The sequence below is a fragment of the Dendrobium catenatum genome, unplaced genomic scaffold (genome assembly GCF_001605985.2).
Source record: "Dendrobium catenatum unplaced genomic scaffold, ASM160598v2 fragScaff_scaffold_621, whole genome shotgun sequence".
Taxonomy (NCBI): domain Eukaryota; kingdom Viridiplantae; phylum Streptophyta; class Magnoliopsida; order Asparagales; family Orchidaceae; genus Dendrobium; species Dendrobium catenatum.
This window is the reverse complement of record NW_021319083.1, coordinates 25,320,932-25,339,991: the sequence shown is the minus strand read 5'-3', so window position 1 is coordinate 25,339,991 and position 19,060 is coordinate 25,320,932. Positions and strand designations below refer to the sequence as shown.

General features: G+C 31.3%; 1 protein-coding gene across 2 annotated transcripts in view; it reads right to left on the bottom strand.

The window, feature by feature from the left end:
* Nucleotides 1–14,124: 14,124 nt before the first annotated feature.
* The window catches only part of LOC110101145 (pyrroline-5-carboxylate reductase), a 69,438-nt gene continuing 64,502 nt past the window's right edge, over nt 14,125–19,060 (bottom strand). Inside the window, exon 7 of one of the 2 annotated variants that reach the window (XM_028695276.1) lies at nt 14,125–14,402. In XM_028695276.1, coding sequence (XP_028551109.1) covers nt 14,391–14,402 — 12 coding nt within the window. In that variant the 3' untranslated portion in view covers nt 14,125–14,390. Of the gene's footprint in view, nt 14,482–19,060 lie in introns of both variants that reach the window. The other variant, XM_020828934.2, reaches the window with a different exon arrangement.

Here is a 19,060-nt window from a genome sequence, read left to right as displayed (position 1 = left end):
GTTATCTCCAACTGATGGAATTCGAAGAATTTCCTTACTACTATCATCATTGTAAAACTTTGGGTCACGCTAGATTTGAATGTAATATTGTGAATCCTCATTTAGCTAATCCTATTAATAAAGTGGTTGGGGTGGGAGTGGTTTTGAATAATATTTGTGATGTTGAGTGTGATCCCATTAGTAAAGATGATCCTATTAGTGTGGAAAATAATAGTCCTAGTATTGTTTTGCCTTTGCCTGAGTCAGTTATTTCCTTAGGGAGGGTGGTTGAGTTTGATTTAGTGATCCCTGATGTTGGTGCTCCTTCAATAAAGCATTATGGGGTTGTCGTGTGTTGTGATGATGGTGATGTGGGTGACCATGTCTTTATGGAGACCCCTCGAGATGGGATTGAGATTGGTTGTTCTAACATTGTTGGTCTTGCTGTTGGTAATGAGTTCTTGAATGTGGGTGATAATGAACTTTATGATGTTAATATGGGGGTGCTGAATATTGATTCTAATGAGTTTGATCCCTCTATTTCTTTTCCTATGATGCCTGTTGATATGCTTGTGTCAGTCTCCTCTATGGGATTGGGAGTGAATGAATAGCTTGTTGATGTTCCAGTTGCTTTACTTTCTACTAACGCCTTGAATGCCCATGTGGTCTTCAGATCGAGGGAAACTATTGAGGCACAAGTTGATTGGCTTGAAGGCTCTTCATCTTCTCCTTCCGAAGTTGATGAAAAGGAAGTGTTGGAACAGGAGGGCTTATTTGATTTGAATGTAAGTGGTGTTTTGCGTGATACTATCATTCAAGTCGGTAAACGAAGAAACTAAAAATCCAAAAAAATAGCTATTTTTGGTGGTTAGCTAGGTCGTTGCTGCTTTAGAGCCATGGGTATTGGTGTTGTGTGGGTTATTATTTGATTGTTGGGGTCTTATCATTCCCTTTAGTGTAGTCTCTTTTCTTTTGTTTGTGCAGGGTGCTGTTATGGTGCAAGTTGTTGGATCTATGGACTACATATTTGGATGGAACTTTTGCTCTGGATTTAGATGGTTAACTACAGGGCTTTTGGTGTTTTCCTCTGACTCCTTTACTATTTGTTTATAGTTAGACTAATCTTATTTTTTTCTTTCTCTTAGTTTTGTATTTAGATGGATTCCTAGGCTCTTAGGTCATATTTCAATTGTTGTATTTTAGCGAGCTTTGTAGTCTTTAAGAACATGTAATTTTTATCTTTTTTAACGCGTAGGCCCCTTCCATGGGGTTTTATTAAAAAAATAAAAAAAATCTTTTTAAACAAAAATCTAATTAATAAAATAAATTATAGAGAAATGTGATCTTTTCAAACTTTTTTTAAGAAATATCTAAGAGAATAGCTTTACAAAGTGATGAATCAGAATCATGATTTTTGAATTCAACTGTTGAATATAACAATTGGCATATAGATACTTCTAAGATTTAAATATTTAAAAAAAGGAAAGCTAAGTCATTGTGGGCGCATTTTGGGCCTGTTTATCAAGTTTTAGCGCACTTTGTGAATTTGTTTTTATTTTTGATACACTTTGTGCATCTTGCAATTATTTGGTGGACGTTATACATCTTTTCATTTTGGGATCACTTTATACCTCTTTTCTTTTTTTCAACTTACTTCGTTTCTAAATCTTTAAAAAGAGTGACCTCTCAGTTGTTAGTTTATCTTCTAAATATAAGAGAAGAAGAACTCACTCCCTTATATAATAAAGAGTAAACTACAAAGCAAAACATGATCCATATGATAGAGACAAGTAACTTGATTAAAACAATTTGAAGTAGATTCATTGATTTGCTAAAATATTCATACAAGATAAAGAATTATAGGAAGATGAACCAAATTTCTATTTCTAGGTCTAATTTTTATTTGAAATAGATTTTGATTCAAATAGAAATTACACCACTAAAGGAGTTAGAGGAGGAGGGATAATCATCATTTTTTCTTCCTTTAATTGCTTTAGAGAAGTCAATCATTGTTTACATAATATTAAATAAAAACTAGGTAAGATTTGCAACACCCTTCTCCTTGCTCATGTGAGTTTTTAGGTTGGGGCAATTAGATCTCATATACTATGGATTCCTACATTCAAAATAGATTATGTCACATGAAGCTTTAAAATTTTTACTACTTTTACTTCATTGTTGATGATGCTTCTGATTTCCTTTAGAAATCTTTATAACTATTGAGGCATCAATGTAATGTCATCATCCTCCTTAGCTATAGAGTTATCATTGTCTGAGTCATTGGCTTTCAAAGCCACAGATTTTTGCTTTTACATGTATCCTGCATCAAGTAATCTTTGACTCCTACCATGCTCGTAAGCCAAGCAAGCTATTAATAGAATACACATTCGGATCTTTAGATTTGGATATTGCAGTAACCTTTCAACCAAAAGAACTAGGTAAATAATATAGGATTTTTTTAACCTTTTCAAAATTGGATAGTTATCTACCTAGAGCATGTACGAATGTTAGTATATGAGTGAGTGTAATGTACATTTTAGAAATTGTCTCATTTGATTTAATAAAAAATAGTTCGTAGTAATAAAACAAAATGTTTAATCAATGAGACCCCTTAAGTAAATGAAAGCCAATTCTTAAACATCAAGGAATCGTTTGGTGTAATGACTAGAATTTTCATAAGAAACTCCATTGTTAAGCATATTCATCCTAGAGAAATTTTGGGATGGGTGACCTGCTGGGATGTTACACCTACAGGACAAAACTGTGAGGCTCTTAGGCCAAAGCAGATAATATCTTGATAGTTAAGAGTTTAGGCTATTACAAATTATATCAGAGTAATACACCAACCAGAATATGGGAGATAAGTGTGATACCAGAAAAAGTGCTACACAATGGGACCACCTCTTTAACCCTTTATGGGAAAAAGTGCTACATGATGGAAGCCACCGCTTGAACTTATAGGGGCCACCTCTAGAATCATATCTTCCTACTGGATGATTCTATGATATTGATGCTGATGAGGGCGTTAGTTACTTACTTGGGGAAGATTGTGAAACCCCTTAAGTAAAAGAAAGCTAACTCTTAAACATCAAGGTGCTTTTAGTGTAATGGATAAAATTTCTATAAGAAACTCCATAGTTAAGCGTGCTCATTCGAAAGCAATTCTGGGATGACTGACCTATTAGGAAGTTACACCAACAAGACAAAATTGTAAGGCTCTTAGGTCAAAGAGGAAAATATCTTGATAGTTAAGAGTTTGGGCTGCTATATTATTTGACCTCATTAGTACCCTCATATGTGATGCATAATCTATCCCATATCTCCTTCTCAGCTATATATGTGGACTCTTTCAAATAATCTTCATATTTGAATGCATAAGAAAAAATAATTCAATTACTTTGCATTTAATTGAGAAAGATATATTTCCTCATTACTCCATTCATTGAAGGCTGTTTCTACCTTAATTCCATTAACTAAATGAAATTGTGTAGAATAACAATCTTGAATTAAGTATTACATGTAATAATTAATAGATTGTAAAAATACTAACATGTGTATTTTTCAGAAATTAAAGGGGTTGTTATAAAAAAAAAAGGTGGACAAATTATAGAATAACCCTCCATAGTAATTATATTGCAAAAATGTGTTATGGATCAATTTTCTTAAGATTTTTTAAAATGTTACTTATGAGATCGGCTATAATAGTAATTGAAAGTTCATGGGAGGTTGTAAGACCATATTGAACTATCCTTAAGCACACTCGGGGGATCGTGGAAGGAAGAAAAGAAGGGGGAGAGAGAGGAGAAGAGAAAGAGAAAATCGCATTTTAGTTATTGATCTGCTTCACCATTTCATCAAAATTGTCCAGATCATGGTAGGTGATTGATATACTATTTCTATTTTAAAAAAAAAAAAATTTTGATAGCCTGATTTCTTATAAAGTTAAATTTATTATATTTTTCTAGAATTTATTGAACTTTTACGCACAAGTTTTTGTATGTTATCATAATGATTATTTTGGACATTTTAATGAGAACTTTTTTTTTAATTTCATCGGATAAAATTAAAGTTCTTATATTTTTTACGAGTTATACTGAATATAAATTTTGGTATTTTTTTATTTAAGCATAGTGTTAATATAAACATTGTGAATGAAAATGAGTATGTGATGGAGTAATAGCTATTTGCTAATGTTATTATAATACCATGATAATAATATGTGTAATGATAAGTAAAAGGTTGATTTTGCTGATGTTGGTTGAAGGCTAACTAACCTGCATTGGATCATAGGAAGACGAGCTTTCCTTTAAATACTGTGAATTAGTGTTATTAATGACTTATTCACGTGATACACTGATTGGGAGTTATAAGTTTATTATTATGCTAAGAGGCAATAAATAATAACTATATTTATGAAACCAACGATTACTAACTACTGAAAAAATATCATGCAAGATAGCACTCCTTTTTTATTTAGCATGATTACTGGAATATATGCTACGATTCATTATTATTTTATGACCTTATTGTTATGTCACTTATTTACTTTCAATGTACAAATCAACTATTATTATTAATATGCTTCTCTACTACTACTATCACCAATGATATTGTTACTAATTTGTTGATACTGATATTGATTCATTGATACTATTATTATTTACTTATTCCCTTGATCATTGACATACATAAATCATCACTTGACAATCTCTCTTGATTGTCATGTGATCATCTGATCTATCACCTAACAATCACTAAATGATTGTCAGTGATATAATCATTTTAAAACTATAAATAACTTAATCATTAATCAATTCAAAAGCTTAAATCAAAATCAATCTTAAATCTATTAATTGACAGTCCCTAGTGTTAGTTAGCTTATCACCTATTAAATCACTGATAATCATCATTGTTCAAGATCTGAACATTGCAAGTCCTAAATCCTCCCAAATCATTATCTAAATCTAATCCATTGACTAAACTAATTGCAAATTCAAAACTCCAAAAATTTAATGTTTGAACCTAACCCAAAACCCCTTGGTCCATTACCTATTTTTGGAGAAACTTCCCTTACCTTAAAACTTGACCAAATGACCTTGGATTCCTGAATTATCACTTTCATATTGATTAGGCATGTACCTAAGGTTAATTACATCAGTTTGAAAGCATTTTAAGATCCCTAGCCCCTAAAACTCAAAGTATTTCTATGATTGCAAAACCTTTGAATATTTATAGCCTATACCACTAAACAAGACATCTTGGGATCTTGACCTTGGATGCTCCTCCAAACTTATTGAACATGATCATCATTACCAGTATGATGCATTAAACCAATGTTGAGCCTTCCATAGTTTACCACAAAATCCTAATAAACTTACACTTTAAAAATTGAATTTTTCTTAAACCCCAATATAGTTAAATCAAATTAGACTATACAACCTTCTTAAAAAAAAGTGTAGAATGTCATTAGAGTTTGAAGTGTGATTCAATGATTGATGCCTATAGATTGGATTTTTATTTAGATCATTGACCTCATCCAAAATTGAGGTCAACAAATGAACACCCAATAGGTGTGATGAACTTGAAAAATAAATCACATATATTGGTGTTGACCGAAGTGATCAATTGAATCTAGAAGATTTATAATTTGAATGAGATAGTGACTCTCAAATAGATGAGGTTTATACTTAACTAGGATAACATCTCCTAGAGCAGTTAATTAAAATCTATATGAGATAGTGACTCTAAAATATATGAAATCTATACTTGATTAGGATAGCATCTCCTAAATAAGAATGATATAAATCTAAATGAGTTAGTGGAATACCTCGAGCTGTAGGGCAACGTGTCCTAAGAAGGCTTTAATCAATAAATCACCAAAATTCTAGAAAATGAGTAAATTAATTAAATCAAAAAAATAATAATCATAATATACAAATTATGTTAATAAAGTTTTTAGCTTAGAATACCTCAAGCTGTAGGGCTATGTATCCTAAGGAGATATTGGTCTATGCCCATTATAACAACGCCACAAATGAATTGACTAAATGTTTGTGTTAAATTATAAATCTTATAAATTAGTAACCAATGAATTAAACTAATTAACATCAACAATAAAAAAATCAAATTTAAGTAAATATATAACTTTTTGATAACCCAGGCTCACAAGACTATTAACTTAGCCCCAAAGAAGCTGAAATAAATCTTATAACTCTTCTTTAACAAAGATAATTGCTATTTAATTTAAATAACCATTAATATTTTAATAATAAAAATACTTAGAGGCATTTGTAGCTCTCATACACATTTCTTAACTTCTTTTAGGAAAGGAAATGTGTATTCGATTGAAAGTTTTACCGACTAATCAAAATATTCTAAACAATAAATCATTAATCAACTTCAATAATTAAAATGTATCCTAAAATAAATCTTAAAATATCGAAAACACTAAAACTTAAAATCAAATTAAAATTCCCTTGACTTTTAACAAATTAAACTCAATCCATATAAAAATTCAAACAATAATAAACTCATGACATATCCAAATCACACAACGTGTTCACACACTGTAGATTATATATTAGGAACACCATGTTTAGTTTTGAGTTAGGTTGTTATTCCTTCATGTATTTTTCTATAATGTGGAACTAATTTACATGTAATGAATGATGGTTGTTATGATTGATGTGATTTATTATGCTTATGCTATGATATTTATATTTTGATGCTTATGATGTGATCTATAATGGACATCTAGATTTCTCAAGGTTAGGAATGATCTGGATTTTATTGGTAATCTTTTTGGGTGAAGAAGCTGGACATTCGCATCAAACAACTTTTTTTTTTGCAGGTGATCATGCTTATGTAGGGCTGTAAATAATAGGGTTGAAATATCATTAAATTTTAAGTTAATCAAATTTTCTACATGTGTTTTTATTTTGTATCCCTTTTATATGTTAAAAGCATGGCCAAGATAAAATGTTGCTAACAAATGAGCAAATGATTATATGATGGACTTGTGTTTATGATTTACATATAAATTTCCTTATTAACATGCATGGAGCTTGAGTTATTTTTATTTTTAATAATATAATTCATTAAATAAAAGAGTTGTGAAAGTTTATAAACTAAAGCATTTCCTCGAAAGAATAGGGATTCAAAGAGAAACGAAACATCTTTCATTGGAGAATTCTTTTCATTTAGATATCTTATTATATGAACACATAAGAAGCTTGAAGAAAAGGACCAAGTTGAAGAAGAATAAATCAAGACTGAAATGAAAATGCCTTATTTTAAAAGACTTGCATCATTTCATAGTAGTAGAACTCAGGTTAATGTTGACGGAGCCTATCCACATTTACTTTCAACAGACCCTAGATTGAAATTAAGTGGCACCTACCACAAAGAAATTTAACATTTTATGTTTTTGTTGGTATTTATTTTCATCAATTAAGCACAAAAATTACCTATTTTATATAAGTTTCTTTCTTGTGTGGGTCTTTGCCTAAATTTTGTTAGGTTTTTAAGAAATAAAAATTCCTCTATTCAAAACCAAATAAAAAATTAAAGATAACATAGAAAAATAATTCCTTTTTAAGAAGTAAGCTAGAGCTCATATAGGGTCTTATGCATATATATTCTTCCTTCTCTCTTTGCTAGGCACCTCCCCTCCTTTTAGTAGTAGCTAACCACTCGACCTATAAATGTGCAGTTCTGACTTAGGGAAGTTGTGCATCTTAGGATAAAACCTATTTTAAGATAGGCCTCAAATCATAAGTCATCATCCCCTGAGAATACAATCTTATCTATGTAATAAAATGTCATCTCAAAAATAAAACTTTATCATCTCTAAAATATTAAGTCCCAACATAGGATAGACTGGAGGGCTCCTAAGTTGTCCCAAAATCTCAAGTGCTCCCAACCCTCCATCATTTGAATTTAAGAAAAAATGTTGTTATAATTAATCTAATCCCTTTCGAAAGCTACAAACCTCTCATCCTTGATTTAAATGTTAAAATCTAAGAAAATATTCATCACTATTTTAATCGAAAGTATTCTTAAGAGAATCACCTATCAAATGATGTAATTAAGAGGCTTGCCTTTATAGGGAACATGTAACACCAAATTAAAATAAATTCTATCTTATTTTCATAAGGTGAGGGAAAATCTCTAGGAATGTACACGAATTTAATTAAAACTCATTTTTGTATTCAAATGCCTATGTAGAATATTATTTTTATTTTTCGAGGTGATATGACATGCTCACTGTCATATATGATTATAAAAATTGAAACTTTCTTAAAACTCATTTTTGTATTTAGATCCTTTGTAAAATATTATTTTCACCTTCCATTGTGGTATGATATTTTCACTGTCATATTTGAGTACAAAAATGATAATTTTCTAAAATTCTATTTTCTTCCCTAAATATTATTCTAAAATATCATTCCTACCTTTCGAGATAGTATGTTATTATTCTATATGTATTTAACTGTGAAAATAATAATTAAAAAAAAAAACCCTTTTTATTATCTTTGAACCCATTGTGGAATATCGTATCCTTCTTTCGAGAAGGTACGAAATTCTCAATGCCATATTTGATTTCAATAATAAGATAAACCCCAAATCTATGCGGGGAGTCAAATTTAATTTCCCACAATCTCTTGCCATTCAAATTTACATAAAAACTTCTTACCTTTCTATGACGATTGATTTATAAGTTTCTTGTAAAGGTCTATGAATCCATCCTCTATCAAATTCCACAAATGATACAGTATGTTATCATTGAAGTTAATTTTTGTCACACCCCAAGTTAGTAGGGAGGTACACCCCAACGATAAAGGACGTGATAAAGGGAAAAAAGGTCTTGTGTGCTACTCACAAGAAGGAAAAGCGTATAAACAATAATACAATCAAATATATCAAAGTAAATAGTAGAAAGGAAACTAAATATTTATTTCATTAATGTGAATTCAAATAATAGTACACCAAAATAATTTGACTACTATAAGCAAAATAAGTCTAAAAAAATAACGTGAGTGAAACTATTCAACCGTCAAAATAAAAATGCATAATAATCTGCTACAAAATATTAAATATCAAATAAAGTGTACTACTGATAAATTATCTCCTAAGATGACAGTCTGCTAATCACACAAGCTAATGTAAAGAACAACAAGTGAATTTGATAAATCAAGCCTAACATGTAACTCTTATCTATTAATACATAAACGGTAAAAGAATGGGGCATGTAGTATGAACAACCAAAAGATAGGAGTAGTAATGTATAATCATTAAAATAATGATATATGTCATGATTCCTATGACTAGTATGTTTGTGCTATAAGTGTATTTGACAAACTATTGCTGAAGTTGAATTACTTCAATGCTTATAAATGCAATCATACTAGGTATCATCATACCTCAAAATGACTTATTAATCATTCATTACTTTCATTTAATGTCCAATTTTATATTTATACATTTACAAGTATATAATTATAGTCGGTTTATCAAATACCCAACACTGTGAAGGTAAACACCTACCCAAGAAAATTTAATAATTTCCTATATAGTCGTTACTCTGGCCCAGCATGCCAAAATCTAATAGGGTTTTAGAAATAATTATGTATTATATAAATCAAAATGACAATAATAAGTTATATTACCAACATGATTTATAATATGAGTATCACTTATTCCATTAACAACATCGATATGTATGAATTAAAATTTCTACAACATGAACCATTTTAAAAGATAAAAGTTCATGCATTAAAAAATCAAAGTGTTAATATTAGCAATAAATAAGATTCCTAACATACAAAATACTAATAAAAAAATATAAAAAAATAGTACTGACAACCTAATATCTAGAACACTAACACAAGAAAGAATGATAATGCCCGTAACAAAGAGGGGTGCTTATATCTCTTAATAAATACTAGTTACTTACCTCTAAGTGAGTGAAACAAAACCCCAAGCAAAAAATATGTTCAATGGACAACACCACTAGGATAATAATTCGAAGGTCCTACAAACAAAAATCCTAATTTATTATTCATAATAACATTAAAGGAATAAAATGCTAGAAACATAAAGATTATATAACTCAAAACTAAATATATACATTGAATATTAAAAAGCAAGCCTACAGGATTCATAACATAGAACAATAAAGTCAAAAAGATCTAAAATAATATAAATTCTATAATTTATGGATTAAATTACTGCCAAGAATGAAAACCAACCATCACAAATAAAAAAAAAAAAAAAAAAAAAAAACCTCACAAAAAAAAAAAAAAAAAAAAAAACATAAACATATAAGTTAAATCGATTGAGATGTAATTATTGATACTTGTTAAATCTTGATTAGGTTGTTAAACCTAAGCTGATGTCCCAAGGCTAACCAAGAGCGGGGGTAAATTGGTAATTTAAAAATTACTTCTCTTGGATTTAAAATTTTGAAACCAGTTAATTATACGTAGAAATTTAATTGATGTTATTTGAAAATAAATTTTTCAACCACAAAATTAAAATTGTAGTAATTAAGAAGCGGAAATAAAAATGATACAAAGATTTATAGTGGTTCGGCCAAATAGGAACTACATCCACTCCCTGAAGACTCGCTCTTCAGGTTTTGCAATATTACCATAAGTGTCTCTCCTTTTGCCCCCACAGCAAGACGGAGAAACCTTCACAAAACTCTTTTCCACCAATCCCCGGTGCGGCAAAGAACCGTCATCCTTTTATACCCTCCAAGTGTAGGCAAAGAACCTTCATTTTTTTACACCCTCCAAGTGTCGGCAGAGTACCTTCGGCTATTCACACTCTCCAAGTATAGGCAGAGAACGTTCGACTGTTCACACTTTCCAAGTGTCGGCAGAGAACTGGATCTTCTCCAAGATCTTATCACGAGCAATCTAGAAAGACAAGAGTAAGAGTGATAACAAACAATTACAAAGAGATCATTACCTTTGAGTAACCCTATGAACCCTTCACACTCCACTTGCAAGAAATCTCTCTCAAACACTCTCTCACACTATCTCTTTCAATTGCCCTTGAAAACACATGAAGACAAGACTTAGAAGATTATTCACGTCAGTTTAAAATGGACCTTTTTATACAAAAAATACGAAAAATCATCCAGAAAATTAAATTTATCAATTTTGAGCATACACGATCGTACAGTCCGATCGTATTTCGTACGTACGAACAGTTCAAATACTATTGCGCACGAACATGTTGTGAATCAGTATGAACTCATTCCATACACAATCATCATCCAGTACGAACCAAGTTCGTCCAGTACGACAGAAAAATTTTAAAGTTTGTATCTACAAAACGTTAGAACGAAATGAACGAAAACAGACCCGAGACATTCGTCCCGGTACAAAAAGTAATTTTGTCTCGTACGATCTTTGTTTGAGGAAAAAATAGAGACATTCATCTCGGTACAAAAAAAAATTTTGTCCCGTTCGATCTTTGTTCGAGGACAAAATAAAGACGTTCGTCCCGGTACGAAAATAAATTTCTTTCGGTATAATCTTCGTTCGAGGACAAAACAGAGATCTTCGTCCCGGTACGAAAATAAATTTCGTCCCGTACGAACCATACTTAGAAAAATATTTAATTTATGTTCGTTCCACTGCTCGTTGGGGAAATAACTGATCAGATCGTCCCGTATGAAGTCATATCGTATAGTACGATTAGCTTAAAATTATGAATTTAAAAACTCTCACCCAGTGTGTGTGTGTTTGTGCTCAGTTACCCAATTACAATCACACTCTCTCAGACTCAATAAAATGAAAAAATACAGACTTCAATCATAATAAACTCTAAACTGATCTTTGATTTGAAGTCTTCAACAATACGGAGTATGATTTCCTTGAAATGTTAGTATACATAAGAGAAAAATAATTCTTCCAAAATATGTTAGGAGAAATAATAATCAAGTCAATAATATTTGGAATCATCAAAAACATACAAGTTGCAAGAATATCAAACATACAAAACTAAGTAACAACTATCTCAACAATAATGTCATTGATCTAATCTAAATACCCAAAAATAATAACAATAACTTAATCTTGTTTAAACGATCTCGATTAATTAGAAGGAAAAAGGAGGAAAATTCAAACTCGATCCAAGTGAAAGAGGGAGTGTGAACCCTTCCCTAACAACAGCGTTGATTCGGGGAAAACGGCATAAGGAAGAGAGAAAAAGAGGGGAAAGATAAAATTGGTGGCTACTATTTGCGAGAAAGAAATAAAGAGTAAGAATAAGGGAGAGATTCGGTAGCTACAAAGAGAATAATTGACGATGGAACGATGCCCTAGCCTCCTATTTGCTTTGAATGGCGAGAGGGAAGTTCGAGTGCAGGAAAATCACAAGAAGTGAGCATATTGCCTAATTCATGTGATTAGAGAGAGAAATGTTGCATGCAGAGAAGACCAGAGATGATTTTGATCACAATAGCTACGACTCATTCGGTTCGTCGCACATGAGAGCTACGAACACGTCTTTCGCTTCAACTTTCTAAAACAGTTGGACCAAACAGGCCCATTGCAAAATAATTTTAGGGCTATTACCATTATCTATATTAATGGTTAATTTTTCACACAAAATCTCATGATACCATCTAAAAGAATTGAAGGCCAAATAGATAACGATCCATCTCTACAAAATTTTCTTTTATTGGTTTCCATTCATCACCAATTAGAAAGTCTTCTACCTAATCATTGTGTCATCATACTTCTGTATGTAATACTTATAACAACTCATCTCACTCTGACTTTGAGGTATGCATGCAACACTGATATACTTTGTTGGACTTCACCTTCAGCTTAAGTATTAGATGTTTATGCTATATATTCTTTCAGTCGCAAGCTCCACCTACACTAATGATGTTTTTTGCAGATCTATCATAAGATCTCCATAGATAAGACCTAAAAATCAATAAAAAATCAATGTGAAACTCAATCTAAGGTAGGAGATGCATTACAACTGAGATGGAGGGATGCAAATATGTGCAGTGCATGTTTCCAACCATTGCAGTATTCTTAAATTGAAGTGCTCGCCATTATTATGCTTTAGCACTTTGAGAATTAATGAATAACTGTGATGTAATCAGTATATATTACAATTGGAAGATTTTAATCATCATTGGATACCCCAACTTTACCATCTGATGGAAGGCTAATTAAATATCTTATCTTGCAAATCCAGTTGTATTGATGTGACATTTTTTTTTTGTCAACATTTATAAAAGCAAATCGCATGATCACCATCTTAATGATGTGAAAGGAGAAATCCAATAATGTCATCATTTGGTTAAGCTTCAATTTTAAAATAAAATAACTATATAAAAAAAATTTAATAAATTTATTATTTATTAGAATTTTTTAGACCTATATAACTAAATAAATTTTACTCCAAATTAAGATTTTTTTACTTAGCATTGAAAACAAAATAAATACAAAGTATAACCTGTTACCAATTCATATTTTCAAAATCTTCTAATAAAAGAATTTTATTACAATGCTTTGTTTACAAAATTTATCCTCCCAATTTTACCTATGACCATACAGATTAATTAGATTTATAGAGAGAGCGAATCAATGAATGCTTAAAAGCTTAATTTGAGATAACTTTTTTATTGTTTTTTAAAATAATTATTTAGTATACAAATTTCTAATTTACAACATTTTTGTTTTGAAAAGCTAATTCATAAAGCAATATAAAAGCTATCACAAATGACGCCTAAATCATTGTCAACGATTAGAAGTTGATCATAAGATTTGGATTATATAGATTCAATTGTAGTTATTCAATTGATCATATATCTTACTATCTGAAGATCTTAGAAGCATAAATCCTACCTCTTACTATACTTATTCCTGCTGATTTAGGCTTCATTTGGGACATTTTTTTTTCCTTCTTTTGAAAGAAACAATTTTCTAGTACAAAAATTTCTAGTTCAAAATTATCCAAAATGTAGCTGTAATTGAGTCAAGCATGAAATTTGAATTTACTGCTTTATATTTTTTAGGTAAACTGCACCTTGACAGATTTTAATGATTTTTTTTTAAATCAACCCCATGCCTTCCTTTCAATTCATGGTATAACCCCATTAAACAAACCTAATGGCATTTTGTGAAAAAAAAAATATAAGATTTCAAGATTTAACATCGAATAACACATATTCTTCAATTAAATCAGACCTTTACCAACAGATTTTACAATGAGGATTAAATGTTTCTCATTCAACTTATACTTTGTTTCTTCAACCAAAGTTATAAGGAAATGCAGAAGTGCACCTTATGATAGTTCCCGGCAGCGTTTTGCAGCAGCGATGACAGCACTGATCAGCGAACCGCGAAATCCAGCCTTCTCAAGTTCATGAATGCCGGCTATGGTAGTTCCTGCAGGTGAAGTAACTGCATCTTTCAGCTGACCAGGGTGTTTTCCAGACTTGTTAACCATGGCCGCAGCACCCAAGACCTGTTATAAATAAATAAGAACAAACAATATTTTTCTCCGTGCTAACATAATAAGTTTAGCATTTCAGTCCAGTTCGAGTCAGGCTTGAATCAAGCTTAATGTTTTTTATGTTTAGTTGACTAAAAATTGAACAAAATTGAAATTGCTATAGGAGATGTGCTATCTTGAAATAAAATGAATTGAAAAGACCTTCTTGAAATTGATTTAGGCTTTCTTTGGGATAGTATTTTTACTGCTTCTAAAAGTAATTTTTAATTAAAAAATATATAAAGTCTGACAATTAAAAAATATATATAACAGAAAATAAATATAAAAACAAAAATTACATAGAATTAATTTGTATGCCTATATGCATAATAAAGTATATATATAAAGTAAGTACATTAGTATTATTAAGTATGGAATTTAAACTCCATAAATTATCTTGGATAAATTATGATTTTGATTATCAATAGTGGTTGCTACCAATCTTGTGATTGTTAACCTCAACACAAGTGATGTAATCAATGTAAGTTAAGGCAACCAGAATAACAATCAATGAAATAGACAACTTGCGTAGAAAGCTCGAAACATTTCGACGTTGCACAAAACCAATTAAACATCATTGATTCGCGGAACGAAGTACATCGACATGTTCAAAGTGTTGAATTTATCAAAGAAGAGTTGCTCGTAATAAGGAGATCAAGCGACGAAAATGACAGTTAACAAGCACAACGCTGCACAAAAATTGTTCAAATGGTATCCGGTCACAAAACATACTACGTCTTTACAGCCAAAACATCGAAATACTCATGAGATGACATTTGGTTTTAAATTCGAGCAAAAGCAATCAAATACGATGGACCAAGGGCGTAATGTTACATAACATCGCCCGAACATTGCCCGTTCTCAAAATGAATTTCACCATTGTCTATAACATAAAAGATTCACAAGTAAAATTCATATTGCATATTTGTACGTGCGAGCAAAAAGATAAAAATTGTCTATGCAAGATGATTGCATCCAAATTGAGATAGTATGAAAAATGAGAAATTGCATGAGAATGTCATTCACATTTCTTTAATTTATTTCTATTATTCTGATTATTATAAATATATATCTAGAGATATATTTCTATAAAATAAAAAAAAAATTATAATTTAAACCTAATAATATCCTCATCACTTTATTTCAACTTGCCTAAAACTTATCTCAAGTACCTGAGCCCTGCCTGAACTACTGCAACCTTAACGTTAGGGCTGCAAGCGAACCAAACGTTCGACGAGCTACTCGTTGTTCAGTTCGATTAAAGCTCGTTTATGATCGTTTAATTAACTAAACAAACAAACTTGAACAATATTTTAAATACTCGATTCTTAAATAAATAAACTTGAATACTAATGCATTCGGCTCATTTATGTTCGTGGACAACATCATTTGAAGTTCGTGAACAAGCTCGACATTAAGCTCGATAAGAAGCTCAATAAAAGCTTGATTCGTGTTCGATTTTGAAATCGTGAATAATCTTGATAAAAATAATTAATATTTGACTATAGAATTAATAAATATAAATAATCATTGCCTTTGTTACATAGACAATTTCTTTTATTATAAATGTTTTTGTTCATAGATATGTTCATGGACGTATTTTGTTTTGATAGTTAAAAAAAATTTGTTAAATTGTTCGTGAACACAAGCTCGATAAGCACTAAATGAACAAACATGAACTGAACATGAACCGAATATGAACACTTATTAATTTAAATGAACGAAACATGAACACAAACAATAAAGCTCTTACAAACATGAACCAAATTGAATAAGCTATATTAAAATGAACACAAACATGAACACTCACATTACTCGGCTCGGCTCGGTTCGTTTGCAGCCCTACTTACCGTATGCAAGCAAAAACCTTTTATATATATATATATATTATATCTATATATATATATATATTATATAGTATATATATATATATATATATATATATATATATATATATATATATATATAACAAAAAAGAAATGTCTAAACTAATGCCTACTATTCTCTCCTCCATCAACCTATTCCATACTCCCATTCTCCTCACGCTCATGCAACCCCCAAACCCCTCCTCCCTTCCTTCCTCTCTCGCACTCGAGCAGGCCAAACAAACCAAGCTCCCTACGAGAGATGTAGACCACCTTCCATACCAACCCGACATCTGGTCGTACACTAGCTGCTCGAACTCCTTTCCTCTTCACTATTGTAGTTTCCCACACTCCGAAACACAAGCCCAGCCAACCGAGTGTGTTCTTTTTCACCTAAACTTGCCAATCACATGTTCCTATACATGAACACAGCAGCTAATCACTACAACTACTCCACACCACCTCCGACCACACTTCACCGTGATATCCTCCGTTCCCAACTAAACTCGCCAGCTCACTCTCCTTCAGCAACCAGTCAAATGAACTCCCCTCAGCCGGTTGACCACCTTCCTCCAATTCAACACTTTCTCCTCCCCAGCCCTCACAACCCAGGTTACCTCCGTCCCTTTGCTCCCTCCCACACTTACATCTACCCAACTGTCAGAATCAGCTCTGCCACCCTTACCCCCCTCTCTCTAGAATTTCTCCCTCTAACAAATAGAGACTCTCTCCTACAAATTTTTCATCTCTCTAGATATTGCAAAACTTAAATTACAAAACTTAAATTAAAGTAAAAAAGGAAGATTTAAAAGATGTACAAGGGACTCATAATGAATACAACAGCTTGCATACGAGCAAAATTAAGAGACTTATAGCGAACTGGGTAACTAGCCTCTGAGCAAGAATTGAATTTTTGGACTTCAACTGAACATATAAATCTCCTAATTACAAAAATTAATAATAATAAAATTTTGGAATTCCTACTCGCCTTCAAAAAAACAATACTACATCTGCAATACATGTATAAGCAGATAGAAGACATTTTTGGGCTTTGAAATAAAATGTTGCACGCATTTCAAAGGCAAACACTCATACAAATGTTCAAATTTAAATATTTAAAAAAAATGGATTTAAAAAAATTTGCATGCATATAATCACAATTGTTTTCAAACATAAGCGTACTTCCTCAAGAAGAGTGTTGTCTCCTCAAGAAGCTCAAAAAAATGTATGAGGAATATACAAAGTTGGTAGATCAAATTCAGTCTGAAAAGAGACGTGAACTGTAAGTCAATGATCAAAGTATAATTTGTTGTGTTAGCTATATGTGGGCCCCAAATAATGGTAGTCTAAGGAAAGAGATTTTATATTAAGTTCACTATTCTAATTATACTATTCATCCGAGCAATAATAAGAAGTATCATGATCTAAAATATATATTATGGTGGTCTAAGCTGAAGCGAGAAGTAACAAAGTTTGCCTCCAAGTGCGAAGCATGTCAGATAGTGAAAGCCGAACATCAAAAACCCAGTGGACTACTATAGCAATTGTCTATTCCTAAGTGAAAGTGAGAAGAGATCATTATGGATTTTGTTATCAATTTTCCTAGGTATAGGCAAAGCCATGATGTCGTATGTGTAGTTATGGAAAGATTGACTAAGTCTGCTCATTTTCCTTCCCATGAGACAGACAAATTCTATTAATAAATTATCTTAGTTGTGTGTGAAGGGAATTTTAAGATTGCATGAGATCCCTAAAATTATTCTCTGACTGTAATGGTAGATTCACTTTCAAATTGTGGAGAGTATACAGGAAAGTCCAAGAACAAATTGAACTTTAAGACAATTTTCCATCCCCATACAGATGGATAGTCAAAGAGAGTTATTCAGGTGTTAAAAGATCTATTGAGAATGCCTCAGATTTTGGAAGAAGTTGGGAAGACCATATACTTTTAATCGAATTTACTTATAAAAACTTTCAAAAAAACACGATATAACAACATATAAAACCCTATACGGAAGAAAGTATAGACAACCATTGACTTGGATTGAAGCCAAAGAATGGAAATTAATAAGTTTTGAGATGGTATACAATGCTATAGAGAAAATCAGACTAATCAAGAAAAGGTTAAAAGCAGCTAGTGATAGGCAGAGGAAATATTTTGCTCTGAAACACAAGTCCATAGAGTTCCAGGACAATGATTTTGTATATCTGAAAGTTAGTCTGATAAAGGGGATAACTAGATTGGGAAGAGATAACAAGCTAAGTCCTAGATATATAAGATCACTTGAAGTAATTGAAAAGATTGAAAAAAAAAACTACTTGTAGATTATACTTATTAGATCATATGTCAGACATTCATAATGTATTTCATGTGTCATTGTTAAGAAAGTAGGTGTCCGATGTAGACAAAAGAGTTTCCGAAGATAAGGTCAAAGTGCAACCCTATCTAACCTACAGAGAAAAACCTGAACGTGTTCTGGTGTACGATGTGAAATAATTAAGAAACAAGCAAATTTCGATGATTAAGGTCCAGACGTCCAGTAGAAGCCCAAATCGAAATGAAAGGCGACCTAGAAGAAAGAAGCAGAAATAAGATAATTGTATCCAGACCTCTTTTGATGGTACTACGTATTGAAAATATCAAGGATGATATTTTCTATAAGGAGGGTAGGATGTAACATCCGTTG